The 15,971-nt window shown below is 34.8% G+C and overlaps 1 protein-coding gene across 3 annotated transcripts in view; it reads right to left on the minus strand.

Moving 5' to 3' along the window:
* LOC143203812 (uncharacterized) overlaps positions 1-15,971 on the minus strand; it is a 77,440-nt gene that overhangs the window by 52,022 nt on the left and 9,447 nt on the right. For all 3 annotated transcript variants that reach the window (XM_076416101.1, XM_076416100.1, XM_076416102.1), the window contains 2 exons: positions 7,229-8,688; positions 216-492 (listed from right to left, as the gene is read on the minus strand). In XM_076416101.1, coding sequence (XP_076272216.1) covers positions 216-492; positions 7,229-8,688 — 1,737 coding nt within the window. The remainder of the gene's footprint in view (positions 1-215; positions 493-7,228; positions 8,689-15,971) is intronic.

Here is a 15,971-nt window from a genome sequence, read left to right on the forward strand (position 1 = left end):
TAATAACACAAAAAAAGTTCCAAATTGATAGTCATTATTAGAGCGCAATACTGCTACCATGCGCCAACTCGAAAACTATAACCAATCTTGATAGACCGATTGAAGGTCTAAGTTCAAGACATCAAATAACTTTATGAATCGTTTACATCTGCTCGAACCCAAAGCCCCGAATTTCCAAAGTGCTGTTATAAACTCACGAATTCAATAAAACTCACCAATTTTCTCTTGAGTTTCTTTTGGTTCTGTCTCGACTTTCGGCACCTCGATCGGTTCATAGCCGCTGTCTTTCTGCTCATCCTTTGCGGGTGTCTTGGCTTTCCTCTTGAACGACACCTTCTTCTTCAGAGTGGAGCCTTCAGTTTTCAGGACCGATTTCAGTTCTTCTCCTTTAGACGCTTCGTTGAGGCCGTCTTCTTCGTCCACCACCATAGCCTGTTCTGTGTTTTCTTCCGCGGCTGGTTGATCAACAACGGCATCTTCAGGTACTTGATCCTTTAAAAAATAATAAAATATTAGCTATCTAAAGAATTAGAAGTAATTTAAGATGTCTAAGGCCTGTATTAAAACCTCCTTGATTAATTCATAATCCCGGATTTCGAAAATTTCAGTATACCGAACCCAATAAAGCACTTAAAGAGCTTTATCAATATAAATTTCACAACTCTAGTTTGGAATCAATATATTGGCAATCAGAAACAAAAACAATACCACAACATAATTTTGCGTTATTAAAAATACCGGCACAAAAATGTTTGGCAGAATGGCATTTTTTTGAAAATATACTGTTCATATTTGGTCTGGTCACTGTTTAGATGGTCATTACTTAGAGAAAAGGTAAATAGAATAATTCCTTTAAATTTGCCTTTAAAAACCAAACTATATACAGAAATAACAGCAACAAATATAGCAAAAGACAGCATGATATTCTACTCGATGAAAGAATACTACATAACATACGTAATTTAGCAGAAAATTGCATCTAAAAGAAAGCTAAGAACACATTCTACCAAGTAAAAACACAAGGAAACAAATCTGAAGCCAACTGAAACAAAATAATAATATTATGGAAACTAAACAAGAAAGCTCAAAAGACACCAACATGTATAACAATAATACAAATAAAAAATAATAAACATAAAGAAAATACTGGCATTTTCTCCAATCGCTCAAAAATATATTTAAAGCCATCCCATCTATGTTATCTGCGGATAAAGAAAATAAACTTTCGTTCTTCCTTTTCGTTTCAGATGTTTGTACCACATGGCAAATGTACTGTCATAGCAGTTAAACAAATAATTATAAAGGAATATTAGCCGTAAACAAATCTCCCAGATGTAGTAACCGGAGAAATTCTACAGCAACCATCATTCACAAATTGTTCTTAGTACTGGAAACAGGAATGGTTTTATACATAGAACAAAGTTAGTATTGTAGCCCAAGTTCAAGGGCGATTACCATGGAGAAATGAACTGTTAAAAACTTGGGGGAACCACCAATTATTGTCGTTAATAGCTAATAATATTGCTATAGCACTCTACCATAGCACACTGGTGGAAAAGATCCCAATAAGTCAATCGACACTGGCTATGACTAAGGGATTGCTTACAAAACATAAATGAAATTTTGAAGATAAGATAATTTAGAAAATATGTTAAGTTAAGTCACTTTAAAATGATTATTTGGTAAATATAAATGAAATATTTAATTGCATTTTATTTCATTTGCTTTTTTAGAGATGTCTGGAAAAAATATACACAGTAGATCGACAGCTGAACAATGTGGTCACAGAATAACACTTTCCGTTTGGATGAACTCCATCACATACCCAGAAGAAGAAATTCACAAATGGTGGAATCATCATTAATTATGATTAATTTTTAGTCAGCTATTTTAATTAATAAACTTTGTAAGATGGAAAGTGTCTGATTGTTATTTTTATTTATTTTCCCTCTACTTTCGACTATATATCATTATGGACATGTTTCCCTGAAACTTATTAAACCTCTTCAGACATCTTACGATGGTTCCATGGGTTACGCGTACGAAATAACATAACTTGTAAAATTAATTTGATTGCTAAGGTTCATTTCTATAATTTTCAACATTGATATATTTATGCGAAAACTTTTTAAAAAAATATATGATGTTCAATATGCTACAAACCCTTAACCGATCTGATGTTCTTAAAACGAGATGCAATACTGTCTGATGCGTCCGAACATGTAACCGAATCAGCTTATAAAACTCGCGTGATTGTTAAATGTTTTCAAAACTCTTCAAAACATTAGTTATAGTAATTAAAGGTTATAAACTGGCAAACGTTGTTTTGGCGCATTGCTTATTTTGTTACATTTCAAATGGTTGCTTAATATTGGTGATTACTCTGATTGAAAATACCTAGGCCATTAGTCAGAATCCGAAACAGATTGCCTCTCTAATCAGTTACATTGAATAAGAATGAGATAATGTTGGCCTTTCTTGCTAATAAAACGTATTACAGGGGTAAAGTATTGATGCTGTTAAACTTTAAGTCACTAAAATGTTTATTGGAAATAGTTATAGCGTGTAACATTCCATTCGAGATCAAATTTATGAAATATGTGAAAACAGTGAGAGGTTTTTTTTGATATACACATTATTCAATAAAATTATTTCAAAGTCAGTTCTGTGAGTTCTAAAATTGTTAGTCTAGAGAGTATCCAGAGAAAAATGAGAGACATGCAGCTCTTTAAGAGATGTAAGCCAGCTCCTCATGCACTGTTAGGAAACATGGGATTTAAATAGAGTAATTCAAATCCAACTAGAGGTCTAATGAAATTTCTAGACATTGCTTTTAAAAGAGTACAATGTTTAAAAGCATATAATAATATTATTTCATGAATATTTCAAAATAGAACATTGAGCGACTCATTGCGAGACGATAATAAAAATAACGTAAAGCAATAAAAGTTGATGGAAACAAATTGATTAAGTTTTGTTTTAATATTTTTTAATAACTAATTGAATATATATTGTTCTTAGTACTGGAAATAGGAATGGATTTATACATAGAACAGAGTTAGTATTATAGTCCAAGTTCAAGGGCGATTACCATGGAGAAATGGACTGTTAAAACTTTGGGGGAACCACCAATTATTGTCGTTAATAGCTAATAATATTGCTATAGCACTCTACCATAGCACACTGGTGGAAAAGATTCCAATAAGTCAATCGACACAGTCTATGACTAATGGATTGCTTACAAAACATAAATGAAATTATGAAGATAAGATAATTTAGAAAATATGTTTAGTTAAGTCACTTTAAAATGGCTACTTGGTAAATATAAATGAAATGTTTAATTGCATTTTATTTCATTTGCTTTTTTAGAGATGCCTGGAAAAGAGATACACAGTAGATCAGACGGCTGAACAATGTGGTCACAGAATAACACTTTCCGTTTGGACGAACTCCATCACACACCCGGAAGAAGAAATTCACAAATGGTGGAATGGTGAATAAGTGTTAGATAAATTGGAAATTAACAGTTTAGTTATTGACTTGAACAGTCACCCAGAAAGTGACAGTGACTGAACGAAACTTTCTGAATGTAACATTATTATCAATGTTGTCAACAATGCTGACAGATATCAAGACAGCGTGATAAGAGTGGAAGCAACTAAAGGTGAGTATATAATTAATATAGGATAACTGTAGGAAATTTTATTGTAAGTATGAAAGATTTATGTACACAGATATGTGTGTAATTGTTCAGAATATACATGAGCATTTGGTTAAAATGTGTGAGGAGAGAAAGAATACTAACTGTTTTGCAGATATGACAAATGCATTAGGAAGAATGCAGTGATTAAATATAGTTTTATCAAGATAGATATATACAGGTAGTACCAGAATAAACTAAGGAGAAATACAGTATATCAAAATGACTTTACAAGGAAACACTATAACGAAGGAAACAAGAACTAAGCATAAAAGGTGATCTCTAATAATATCTTTAAAATTATGATCTCTAATAAAAGTAAAATATATTACTTGGATAGACAATTGTTAATTAGGTGGATTAGACCTCCAGGGCATACCACTATATTAAAAAACACGCCTAGAACTCTTATAGGTGTTATGGAAAAAAGAAAGACGCATTGTCTACAATTATACTTTGACTTTGTATAAACTCCATTAGACAGAAAAGAAAATGGTGAACAGATGATGGAATCGTTAACAAGTGTTCGATAGATTAGAAATTAACAGTTTGGTAATTGACTTGTATAGTGATTCAGATAGTGAAAGAGACTGAATTAAACTTTTTAGTCGTAAACTTATAGCCCAATGCCAGAGAGAAAGCCCAATGAACATAGAGTAATAAGAGCAGAAACAAGTAAAGATAAGCATATAACTAGTATAAGATATCTGTAAAAAATCATATTGTAGAATATGAAATATGTATGTGCATAGATATGCGTTTTATTAAGAATATATATGAGCATTTGGTTAGAATGTATGAAGAGAGAATGAACACTAACCGTTTTGTAGATATGTCAAATGCATTAGGGAGAAAGTCCACCAAAGCAAAAAAATGTACACAGGTAGTCAAAAGAAACTAAAGAGAAATACAGTAATATCAAAATTATTTGACAAGAAAATGCCGCAACGAAGGAAAGAAAAATTAAACGTAAAAAAGTTGATACGAGAGTCACTATTTATATTTCGGAAACTGGCAACAATGTTTTCATGTGAGTACATCTGACGGTTCCATCGTAAAGTTTGACATTTTTGACGATATACGTACTCAGAACATTTTATCGCACGGACGATATTTGTTTATTTTGGATTTAATTGAAAGTTTCGTCTCGGCAAAAAATGGAACTGAATCGTGAACATTTTCGTGCAATCATTTTTTACGAAATTGGACTTTTGGCGATGAAGCTCTATCAAAAACTACCATGTATCGCTGGTTTAGTGAATTCAATCGTGGTCGTAGGTTGTCCAAAATCGGCTGTTGTGCCAGAAAACATCGATGCTGTGTGCGAAATGATTAAGCAAGATCGTCATGTCATTAGTTCCACTAGCATATATGCGACTTTACATGAACACTTAGCTGTGCGAAAGTTATGTTCGCGTTGGATCCCACACAATTTGACAATCGCTCAAAAAAACGCTCGTGTCGATTGGTGCAAAGAAATGCTTAAGAAATTCAATCGCGGTGCTTCGAAAGACGTTTATAAAATCGTGACAGGTGACGAATTATGGATATATTCGTATGAGCCCGAAATATGGGTGTTTCAAGATGAACCAAATCTGTTTCTTCGGAAAAACTGGCCATATTGCAACAGTGCCTCTAGAGGATCGTAGAACAGTAAATTCTGATTGGTACACAATCATCTGTTTGCCAAAAGTCTTCGATGAAATAAAGAAAACAAACAAGAGACGCTGAATTGTTCTTCATCATGACAATGCGAGCTTTCAAACAAGAGACTATTTGAGCACTCGAAACATCGAATTGATGGGTCATCCGCCGTACAGCCCTGATTTGGCACCCAATGACTTCTTTTTGTTCCCATCCGTGAAAAATAAACAGCGTGGTCAACGATTTTCATCGCCCGAAGAAGCTATTGAAGCGTTCAAAAATCATGGTTTGAAGATACCTCATTCGGAAAGGAATAAATGCTTTGAAAATTGGTTTGGTTTGGTTAGTGTATCGATAATCGTGGCGAGTACTTTGAAAAACCAAAAAAAAATATATTCGAAGCGTAATTATTTGTTCTTTTTTCCTATTCCCGAAATATAAATAATGACCCTCGTATGCTCTCTAATGAAAGTAAAACACATTACTTGGATATTCAATTGTTAAATGAATGGTATCACATCCTCCTGGAGAATAATAAATAAAAAAACGCATTTAGAAGTCTACCCTATAGGTGGTGTGGGAAAGAGTTGTAATGTAATATAGGGTGGGGCAAAAGGCCCGCTACCACTTTGATTGCGTGCCATCTTGGTTATGTGACGTTTAGCTCAGTTTCGCTTTAACCATTTTGTTGTGAAGACGTCCGAATTTCATTATGGATACATATACGCCACAAGAACTAGCAGAAATACTGACAATATTTATTGAAAATAATCGTTCCATTATTGCCACTCAGCGGAAATTGCGTCAATGATAGCTTTAGACTAGCAATAGACTATTGTCCCACATTGTATAATAAAACAACTCCAACTGCAATTAACTGCAGTTTAATTTAATCGATGAGATATGCATTACATGCTAATATAAATTGTATTTGATAACATTATTTTTGTTCGATTATTTTATTTACATTAGAATTTCCTTAAAACAGATCAATTGACAAGCCCCGGCCTACGATAGTAAAACACATTTTATTGGCAAAATTAGTTTTTATAATTAATTTATTTTTATATACACTGACTATAGCGACCTTCCAACTTTTCGATACCATTTTTGTAGTACGACTTGTCTTTTGCTTCAAAATAGGCCTCAGTTTCGCCGATCACCTCTTTATTCGACGAAAATTTCTTCGTAGCGAGGATTCTTTTGAGATCTGAGAACAGGAAATAGTCGCTGAGGGCCAGATCTGGAGAATACGGTGGATGAGGAAGCAATTCGAAGCCCAATTCATAGGTTTTTGCCATCGTATTCATTGACTTGTGACACGGTGCATAGTCTGTAGTATTTTTTCCATTCAAAAATCAATATTTTATCAACACACGAAATTCCTTTTTATCCATTTTTTTCACAATAATAGAAGTTGCTTCTCTCAAAATGCTATAATTCACAAACTAATGATCCGGCAGCTGTCAATTTATACACGCGTCTTTTGAGGGTTAGGGCTAACTAAAAGACATATGGATTTAATTCTAGTAGCGCCGTCTATGTGTCAGGCCGTGGACTTTTCGATTGAAATGATATGTCAAAGCCAAATTGAACCAACAGTTAAAGTTGACGCTATTATAGCTGTTTTATTGAATAAACAATATTTGGTCCTCAGAGTCATTATTTGTCATTGACACCAATTTCGCCACTTTTAAATCATTGAAATCAGAACTACTAATTGGAATATATGACGAAAGCAACTTCACCATATATTTCTAAGGAATACATTGATATTCAGGAGAATATATGGAGTAACTATATAAAAATAATTATTAAAAGTAATTCGTGTCATGAAATTTTCTTGAAATTTATTGAGAACCTTGCTGAGCATGGTTTACTTACTTTAAATGGCCGCTGTTCTGATTCACTGGGACTTGGACTCGGACTGGGACTCTTCTCAGCTCCATTTTCTTCTTTAACGGTTTCCAGCGCATCGCCCGGCGTTACTTCATCGACCACCTTCTTGGCCAGCTTCTTGAGATTACCGAAGAACACCGAGTCTTCGGAAGACGGAGTCTCGGGAGTTTCGGATTTCTCGTCCAATATTTCATCATCACTGGGCGGGGTAAGGAAAATAAACTGAATATCGCTATTCTTGGGGCTTTTCGGGCTGGTACTGTCTAGACTATCCGTTCGCTCTTCCTTTTTCGCCGCTGCTGGTACTCCGGGGCCGCTCGGCTCGAACTCCAGGTACGAGAACTCGTCGGTTTGTCCCTCGGGAGGTTTTAACGGTATGTGGATATAAACTGGTTCGGTGACTTTAGGCTTTTCCAGTTGACCGGCTTTCACCACCGATGTGAGTTTCGGTTTCTTCGGCTTGTCCGACTCCTTAGCTGGTTTCTTCTTGTCGGGAGTCTTCAGACTACTTAAGGAAAAAGCTCCTTTAATTTTATCTGACGCCTCCTTCAGTTTCTTCAATATCCCAAGTCTGGATAGACTCTTCCTGCTGTAGCTGCTCTCCATCGAAGATCGTCGCTTTTTCTGTGGTTCCACGCTCTTACTGCGAACGTCCCTAGAGGTGCTGGGTAAGCTGGACTGGGGATCTGGTACTTTTTTGGTGCTAGCTTGAAATAAGTCGTCGAAAGGATCATCTTTAGGCATCGATTCCTCAACATCTGATGTTTGCTGCTCTTCTAAATCTAATTTCTCTTCGTTGTCCTCAATCTCAACTTCACTACTGGGTGTTTTAGGTGGTTCGTCTTTAATTTGTTCGATATCGGTAGATTGTTTTGGTTCCTCTGTTTTTGGTTGATCAGTAACTATTGGTTCTGCGGTTATAGGTTCTGGTTCGACCGGTTTTGTCCCGCTTTTCAATTTTTCGCTTTCTTCTTTCTCCTTCAGTTGACGCACGTCCTTTAGAAGCTGTTTAAACGCTGGATTGATTTTCAACGGTTGTCTCCGGGTTATTGATGGTTTCTTCGGCTGAACTGACTCAGTTTCTTCAGGTATCTTTGTGAGATCCGTACCGTTCTCCGGCTTCGGCTCGGTGGAAGCGTGTAAGCTCTCCTCCGGAGCGCCTTCCGGAGGTTTTAGCGGTATGTAAATGTATTCTGGTTGGGTGTCCATTCGCGGTTTGGTCTGTTCCGATTTCGGTTCCTTTTTGGTTTCCTTCTTGGTCGGTTTTCCATTTTCCTTCCTTGAGGATTTCTTCGTGGGGAATGTGAGTTTGGGAACCTTGATTTTCTTCTTGGCCTCGCGCAGTTTCTTCACCACGTCGAGTTTCGGAAGGCTGTATCGACTGTGGCCGCTCTCAGCCGACAATTTTCGTTTTCTTGGTTCTGTATCTGCTGGTTCAGCTCGTTCTGAAAACATACATATAATAAGTTAGATCAGTAAATTCAAAAAATTACTTTATGGCAATTGTACGTATTTACTATATCAAAAATAAAAATAATTTTTGCAAAAAAAGCCATTGAAAGAAAACTCTCGAAATAGTTCCAAATCAGCGCATGACGTGATTGTCACACTAGACGGTTTGTTTGGGTAAAAGTCTTATTCATACATTATTTTAATAATTTTGTGTTATAATTAGACATTTTGTCTGTAATATGTGTCGATGGTATGAAGGTCACTAACGTAATTGTGCATCCGTAAAAACTCCAAACTTGTACATTTTAGCTCCAAGTTAGACAAAGTTATAGAAATGTGATTAAATCTTGTAAAGCACCGGTATAGTTTAAATATTGGTAATTTATTCACGCCAATAATCATTCTAGTATAAGTATTTACTATATTAAGTAACTTTAACTAGGTCTAAAGTATAATTAACTTAATATTGAGATAAATAACACTGTTGATAATATTTGAGGTTAGGGCTCATTTGTTTTTTTTTTTGTTATGTGTATGAGTCCCTAATCATTTTTAACCAATAAATAATATGGAACATTATATTTAACATAATATAATGGTTTTAGTTGTACAAGTTTACATGAAGTCAGTACAAAATATATATCAGTATATTCCTACAAAATTCGAACGCCAATTAGACAGAAAAAAAGAGCTTCTAATGGATTAGCTGAATATTCACTGCTATTCAGTACTGAACGATCATATATTCTCAAAATAGAAAGAAGAATCAATTTAAAAAAAATTAAGCCTTCAACAAGTGTTAATAAAATCCCATCATAGTTAAATGATAACAAACGAACATGAAATATTAGGGTTTTTGAAGATCACATAGTTCAATGGGCTATACTTCACCAGGTTAAGGGTAACTGATACATATTAGACTGAACAATGTAATTTTATCAAGTTTTTACAGCCTGGATGCGTGTGTTCTAACAAACATTTCGAACAATACACGTATAGGTGTGAAATGTTGTCACTGAAGTCAAGTATAGTAAAAGAATATATTGGATTCGCATTCAATCTCAAAATAACGATGTATCTTTAGAGGCTATCCACGAATCAATTTTGGTATCTTCATAAGAAGCTGCTCTCGAAAGTGGTAGGTCACGACTCATATACCGGAACAAGTAGTTATCACAAGAAGTAAGGTCTGGAGATTGCGGAGGGTGGGGAAACACTTCCCAGTTTAATGGTTCGAAATATGTTTTAATCGATTTTGCAGCATGTGGTCGAGCTTTGTTATGCTGAAGAGTAACATTGTTGTTATTCCGGTAATATAATAATCCCTTCAAATCCATTCGATGATGATCTATGTAAAAAAATAACGAAAATATACACAATTATTGAGAGTACACAATAAACTATTTCTAATCCCTTGAAGAATATGGAAGTCATCCAAAATTCGGATATTTTGCACCGTATGTATTGAAACCAAGGCATATTGAAATACTTTAAAGTAAAAAAAAAAGTTACTGGTGGTGGAAAGTAAATCAATTATAATAATCCAAAGAGAAAGAAGTCATCGGGGGCCATCTAGTTATACATTAACATTATAGACAAAGCCCAATATCCATGGCTTCAAGCTAATACTCTGGGTTTGGTAGGATCAGCTTAGTGTGATATACTATGAACAGTTAATGAAACCATCAATGGTGATTGATATCGACTACAATTAAGACGTTTGAGCCAAACACTGCATGAAAAACGGCCATAAAACGAACAAAGACAGAACATTCAAATTTACGAGCATGCCTTAGCAGTATTCGAACCCGTGACTATCGTAACAGTAGGTGAACCGTCCTGCCGCCTCGACCACTGTGCCAACCCAGCCGGCCAAGATGAAAAACTTATAATATTAAAATAATTATTACTAACAAATAATTATTCTACAACCAAAGTACTAATATCATATTTTACCAGTGGAAATAAATGGGGAAATTGAAAGTGATAATTTAATATTTTAATATTAGAAGCTTGCTTATATTTTGATCACCGATATCTGTAGGTGAAAATGCAAAAACGTGGTGCAAAAGTTCCGCTACCATTTTAAGATAAGTAAGTTTGGTTTTCATAAAAAGTTTATTTGGTCTTCACATTTTTTTTTTCGTTATGATTGAAAAATTATATCGGCTAAATGGTGAGTGTGATTCGCTGAACAACTTTCGGCACTTATTAAAGCATTTTTCGTGACATCCTGCAACATCTGAGGCTGTATTTCTTCAATTTCGTGAGGAATATTGTCTTTAAGATTTTGAATCGTTCGGGGCTTATTCATATAAACTTTTTTATTTTAAAATACCCCATAAGAAAAAATCGGGTGCTAGTTTCTAGAAATAAGAAATAATGTAATAAGAACAATTCGGAGATCTGGCTGGCCATGCTAAATCGTCACTTCGCGAAATTAGTATTCGTGGATAAACGTCATTCATTATTTGAGTTGTTGAATGAGCTGTGTGTCTATGACCCCATCTTGCTGGTACCACATGTCCTCTAGTCCTTGCTCTTCCATTTCAGACACAAGGAAATTTCGAATCATGTCTCGGTACCATTCAACAGTAACAGTAACAGCAACACCTTGGTCATTTTCAAAAAAAAAATAGGGACCAATGTTTGCAGCATGAATACCACACCATACAGTTGTTTTTAGTGTATGCAATGATGTTTCATGAATTAATTAAGGAATCTGTGTTCCCCAAAACTTACTGTTCTGTTTATTGACGAGGCCACTGAAAAGAAAATGGGATTCATCGCTAATTATCAATTCAGACGAGAAATCTTCAATTTCACCAGACAGCCTTAGGATTGCATTACTGTACTCAACTGGTTGATCAGGATCCCTCAGTAGCAATATATGGATTAATTGAATTTTGTACGGGAACATCAAATCAGTTTTCAAAATTCGCCTAAAACTGCGTTCAGAAATATGTAACTGGGAACCACGTCTCCGAATGGTGATAGAGACTCTGAGACACTATCGCGCACCAGAGCCACATTTTCACCGTTACGAGACGTTCGTTGACTTTCAGAATGAGGCCTGCCTGCTTCCGTACCGTAGTGTCGAAAATTTGCATGTAAACGATCATGTATTTCTGCTCGTTCTTGTGGCGTATATTTATTCATAATAAAATATTGACGTCTAGACAACACAATGGTTAAAGCGAAACTGAGCTAAACGTTACATAACCAAGACTGCACGCAATCAGATGGTAGCGGGACTTTTGCTCCACCTGTTCTAAATCTAAGCAAGTGTTAGCCACTTCACCTAACTGTTAAATTCGGTGATTTGACATATGTCTACATAAATAATCATGAAACGCTCAAAATTGAATTTTCGAAATTGCGCTTGTGTTGTTTGATTTAATAAAAATTTTAGAAAATTATGATAATGCTGTTCACTTTAGTTTCAACGATATAAAATTGGTGATTTTGATGTCAATGACAAAGAGTGGCCTGAGAAAATTGAAAATGGAAATGGAAAAGATTTGAAGACAATGCAGAACGAAAATCCAGTTTAAACTCTCAAAGAAACTTCCGAAACTTTCGAAGAACATACAGATCAACAATTGATGAACCAACTATTTCCAAAAACTATATCCAAAAGGAAAGAAAACTGCTACCATACAAATTGACTGAAAATACCATTTCGATCTATTTCAACATCGTGGCATCACTGCTGCCAGGGAATAAAACAAGAGTTCTGTAATCTCAAGCGCTAAAAGTCATAGGTTAGCCTAGGAGAACCATCCACATCGAAATGAACATCCAATCGAACTATTAAAACAACGTAATGTTACAATTGGATCGCTGCCAAACAAACATCGTTATTTCGACTCGGTATCGCCATGTTGCCAAAAAGATATGAAAAAGTTGTAGAAAATTATGAAAAATTCAGATTAATATATATTGTACCAATTTTTTTCAACAAATACCTTTTTAAAATAGGAATATGATCAGTATACAAACCAGCGCCGAATAAGATGAAATACTAAATCATTCAATATAGTAAAATCTACCAATAGTCAAAAAATGCGAGTATTCATATTTTTTTTAGTTTTTAAGGTATAAATAGACGTCCTTCTAGTGACTCATCACATATCATCGTATTACAGAAAATTACTAAAATACTATTTAATAAAACAGGATATTGCGTAAGTAGATGAAAACAACATACACAGTTATATTTATAGAAGTGTATATATATTAAGAGTAGCATAATGTGGTCTTATAAACACTCAGATGATTAAATTGTTGTTCCATAGAAATACCGAAAAACTATGGAAATTTTAGTAGTACATAGGTATTTCTTGATTTAACTAAAAAAAATACTATAAATAATTTTTTATTTCAAATGAGAACAAGCAATCTTGATTGAAATTCACAACACAGAACAGCGTGAATTGGAATTATAATCAGTAAGAGTGCATTAACTTGCACGAAAACAAGTTTAATCATTATATATTATGTAACGTGCAATAATAAACCATTTCAAAATTGAATTTTAGTCATTCATTACTTTTGTTGTTTGAATTGCCCATCAAATACTTTAGACATTTTAGGTGCTGCTGTTCCACCAAATCCCGACTTTCGATTTTGATATAACATTTTAAAAGTAGCGATGTCTATGAAAAAGGACGGTTTGGGGATCAAACAAGTTCGAAGACAATGTGCCAGAGTTATTAGACGAAAATCCAACTCAAACTCTCAAAAAACTTCAAGACAGCTTAACAGTCTATTAATCAATTTTTTGTTGCTAGCCAGGAAAAAAGAAGAGCTATCCGTAGCGTGTTGCGACTGGCGATAGGTAGATCTACCGCGACAATCCCAAGAGCCAACAGTCATCGATTAGTCCAGAAAATACATCAACAGAGAAACGGACTATAAAAGTATGCATATAATGAGCTGCTAAATCCGAGAGAAAATACTACTGCATATGTAAACCGACGTAAATTGAACATATTGAACAACATTTTGTTAGAAAAAGCTATCAATGATGAGTAACGGATGCAAAGTCATCCTCTTGCATGATAATACTCGACCCCACATTCCAAGAGTTATTTAGGATACATTGTTCCAGCTCGAATGAAAAGTACACCCATGGCACACAACAGACAAATCACCTTCTGATTACCACTTGTTTACATTGATTCAGCAAAGTTTGCTGAGCAAACGGTTCTAAAATACTGCCGAAGCTGGCACACAGTTTCAAACTGACAGCATTGTTCTCTTATAACGACTGTCAGCTGACGGCGTTGCATTAAACAACATTTTGGACTTGTTTATGTGCTGTGGTTATGCTTCGGAACGTGTGAAAATTAAGAGAAAACGTTTCAAAGCCGATTCAAAGTATTTTTATCACGCCTGTGGATGTTATTTGCTCGGTAAAACCATGACAAATGCACTGAAAGATGCGTATTTGCAGTCATAGGTACCGAGTTATATTTTTGTAATGCGTGCAAAACAGAGCTGTACAAGTGTTTTTTTCATTTTCTGTGCCAAACTTATGGAAAGAACATTTTCTTTATTACTTAATTATTACGCTGTTACTAGTCGTTTCCGTCTAACCTACAATTTGTCTTTATAATAACTTAAATCTAGGTATACAACTAGGAGGACCAATCGGCCCTATCTCAGTCTCTGGTGAAATAATGCTTATACATGTCACTCCTGTATTTTTTATTATATGCACCTCACTACACAACACTACACAAGATTAAATGGTTTGATTCTTTTGAGTCTGTGTCCTGGTCTGGTGGTATCCAAAAGCTACAATATTTCAATATTCTCATGAGAATGGAAGACTCCTCATGTCTCCTTGCAGTTCTCTTGATTTCTTGACTGACTGTGAGTATCTGAAGGTCTCCATGTAGGTAATCAGTCTTATAGTATTTGAGTGTGCCCACAATACCTTTCAGGATTTTGTTCTGAAATTGTATTTATGTTACTCTTTGCAGAACATCCCCATAATTGAACTCCGTATGTCCATATAGGTTTCAGTATATGCTTATATAATAGCAATTTATTATGTACTGATAATTGCGATTTTCTTCCAATTAGCTAGTACATTTTTCTATATTTCAATTGCAGTTCTTTTCTTTTCTTCTTTATATGTTCCTTCCCGCGAAGTTTTGCATCTAGATACATTCCGAGATATTTAGCGTTGTTGCTATATGAAATGATAGTATTATTTAATGTTATTGATACTTGTATGGTCTGTTTAAAGGTGAACTGCACATGTACAGAATTACTTTCATTAATTCTTATTCTCCAAGCTTGTGTCCAATTATTTTATTGTCACTTACCTGGTGTAATTTTCGTGAGGCTTCTTCACTATTGTCTCCAACAGCTATAATCGCAGTATCATCAGCAAATGTAGCCATCATAAAATTCTCCATTTGTGGTATATCACAAGTGTAGAGTAGATAAAACATTAGTCCCAGTACACTTCCTTGTGGTACACCTGCTTTAGCTTCTTTTATTGTAGAGTAATCTTATTCTTGTTTGACTCTAAACATTCTGGTTGTAATGTATGATTTTAATAGTTCGGTGTGTTGTTTTGGTAGCATTTTCTGTAATTTATGAACAAGGTCTTCATGCCAATCAAAAGGTTATTGATGTGATGAATACACCATATCTTCAAAAAGAATGGTATTTGTTGGCTACAATTTTAGCCGAAATCAAATACAATGAACATCAGTGCAAATTTTGTTTCAATCCAAAGGTTGAGAAATAACTTAATTGTACTGGTTTATTGGTTGGTATGCAATTAGGATTCCCGAAATTTTTCTGTTTTTTTTTTTGTAAGCTTGGACAGCTGTGAAGTTGATCATCGTTATATGAGAAAGGTGTGGCCGAGTTATACCCATTATGAGCCAGGAGCAACAAAACCTGTCTGTTTAACGCCTGATGATGCAGCAGCATGGGCATCGTTTTTCTCATAGTTGTTTACAATTTTCTTAGTAACTACAAATCACCGCATTACAAGCGCGTAGTCGACAATTTGTAGTAAAATTACCACAATATTAAAAATCGAATGTCTCTCAGAATAAATTTTCTGCATTCAGATCTTGATCTTTTCCCACAAAACCTGGGCGACACGAACGACGAGCAAGGATAGCGGCTACACCAAGATATAGCGAAAATCGAATGGCGATACCAAGGATTTTGGGACGAAGGTATGATAAGTGATAAACGGTTTAACCTCTGTTCATTTCTTATGTATACTGCTTAATTCAATAAA

The sequence above is a fragment of the Rhynchophorus ferrugineus genome, unplaced genomic scaffold, assembly GCF_030347505.1.
Source record: "Rhynchophorus ferrugineus isolate W39M unplaced genomic scaffold, kcgeb_rfMv2 rfM10, whole genome shotgun sequence".
Lineage (NCBI taxonomy): Eukaryota > Metazoa > Arthropoda > Insecta > Coleoptera > Curculionidae > Rhynchophorus > Rhynchophorus ferrugineus.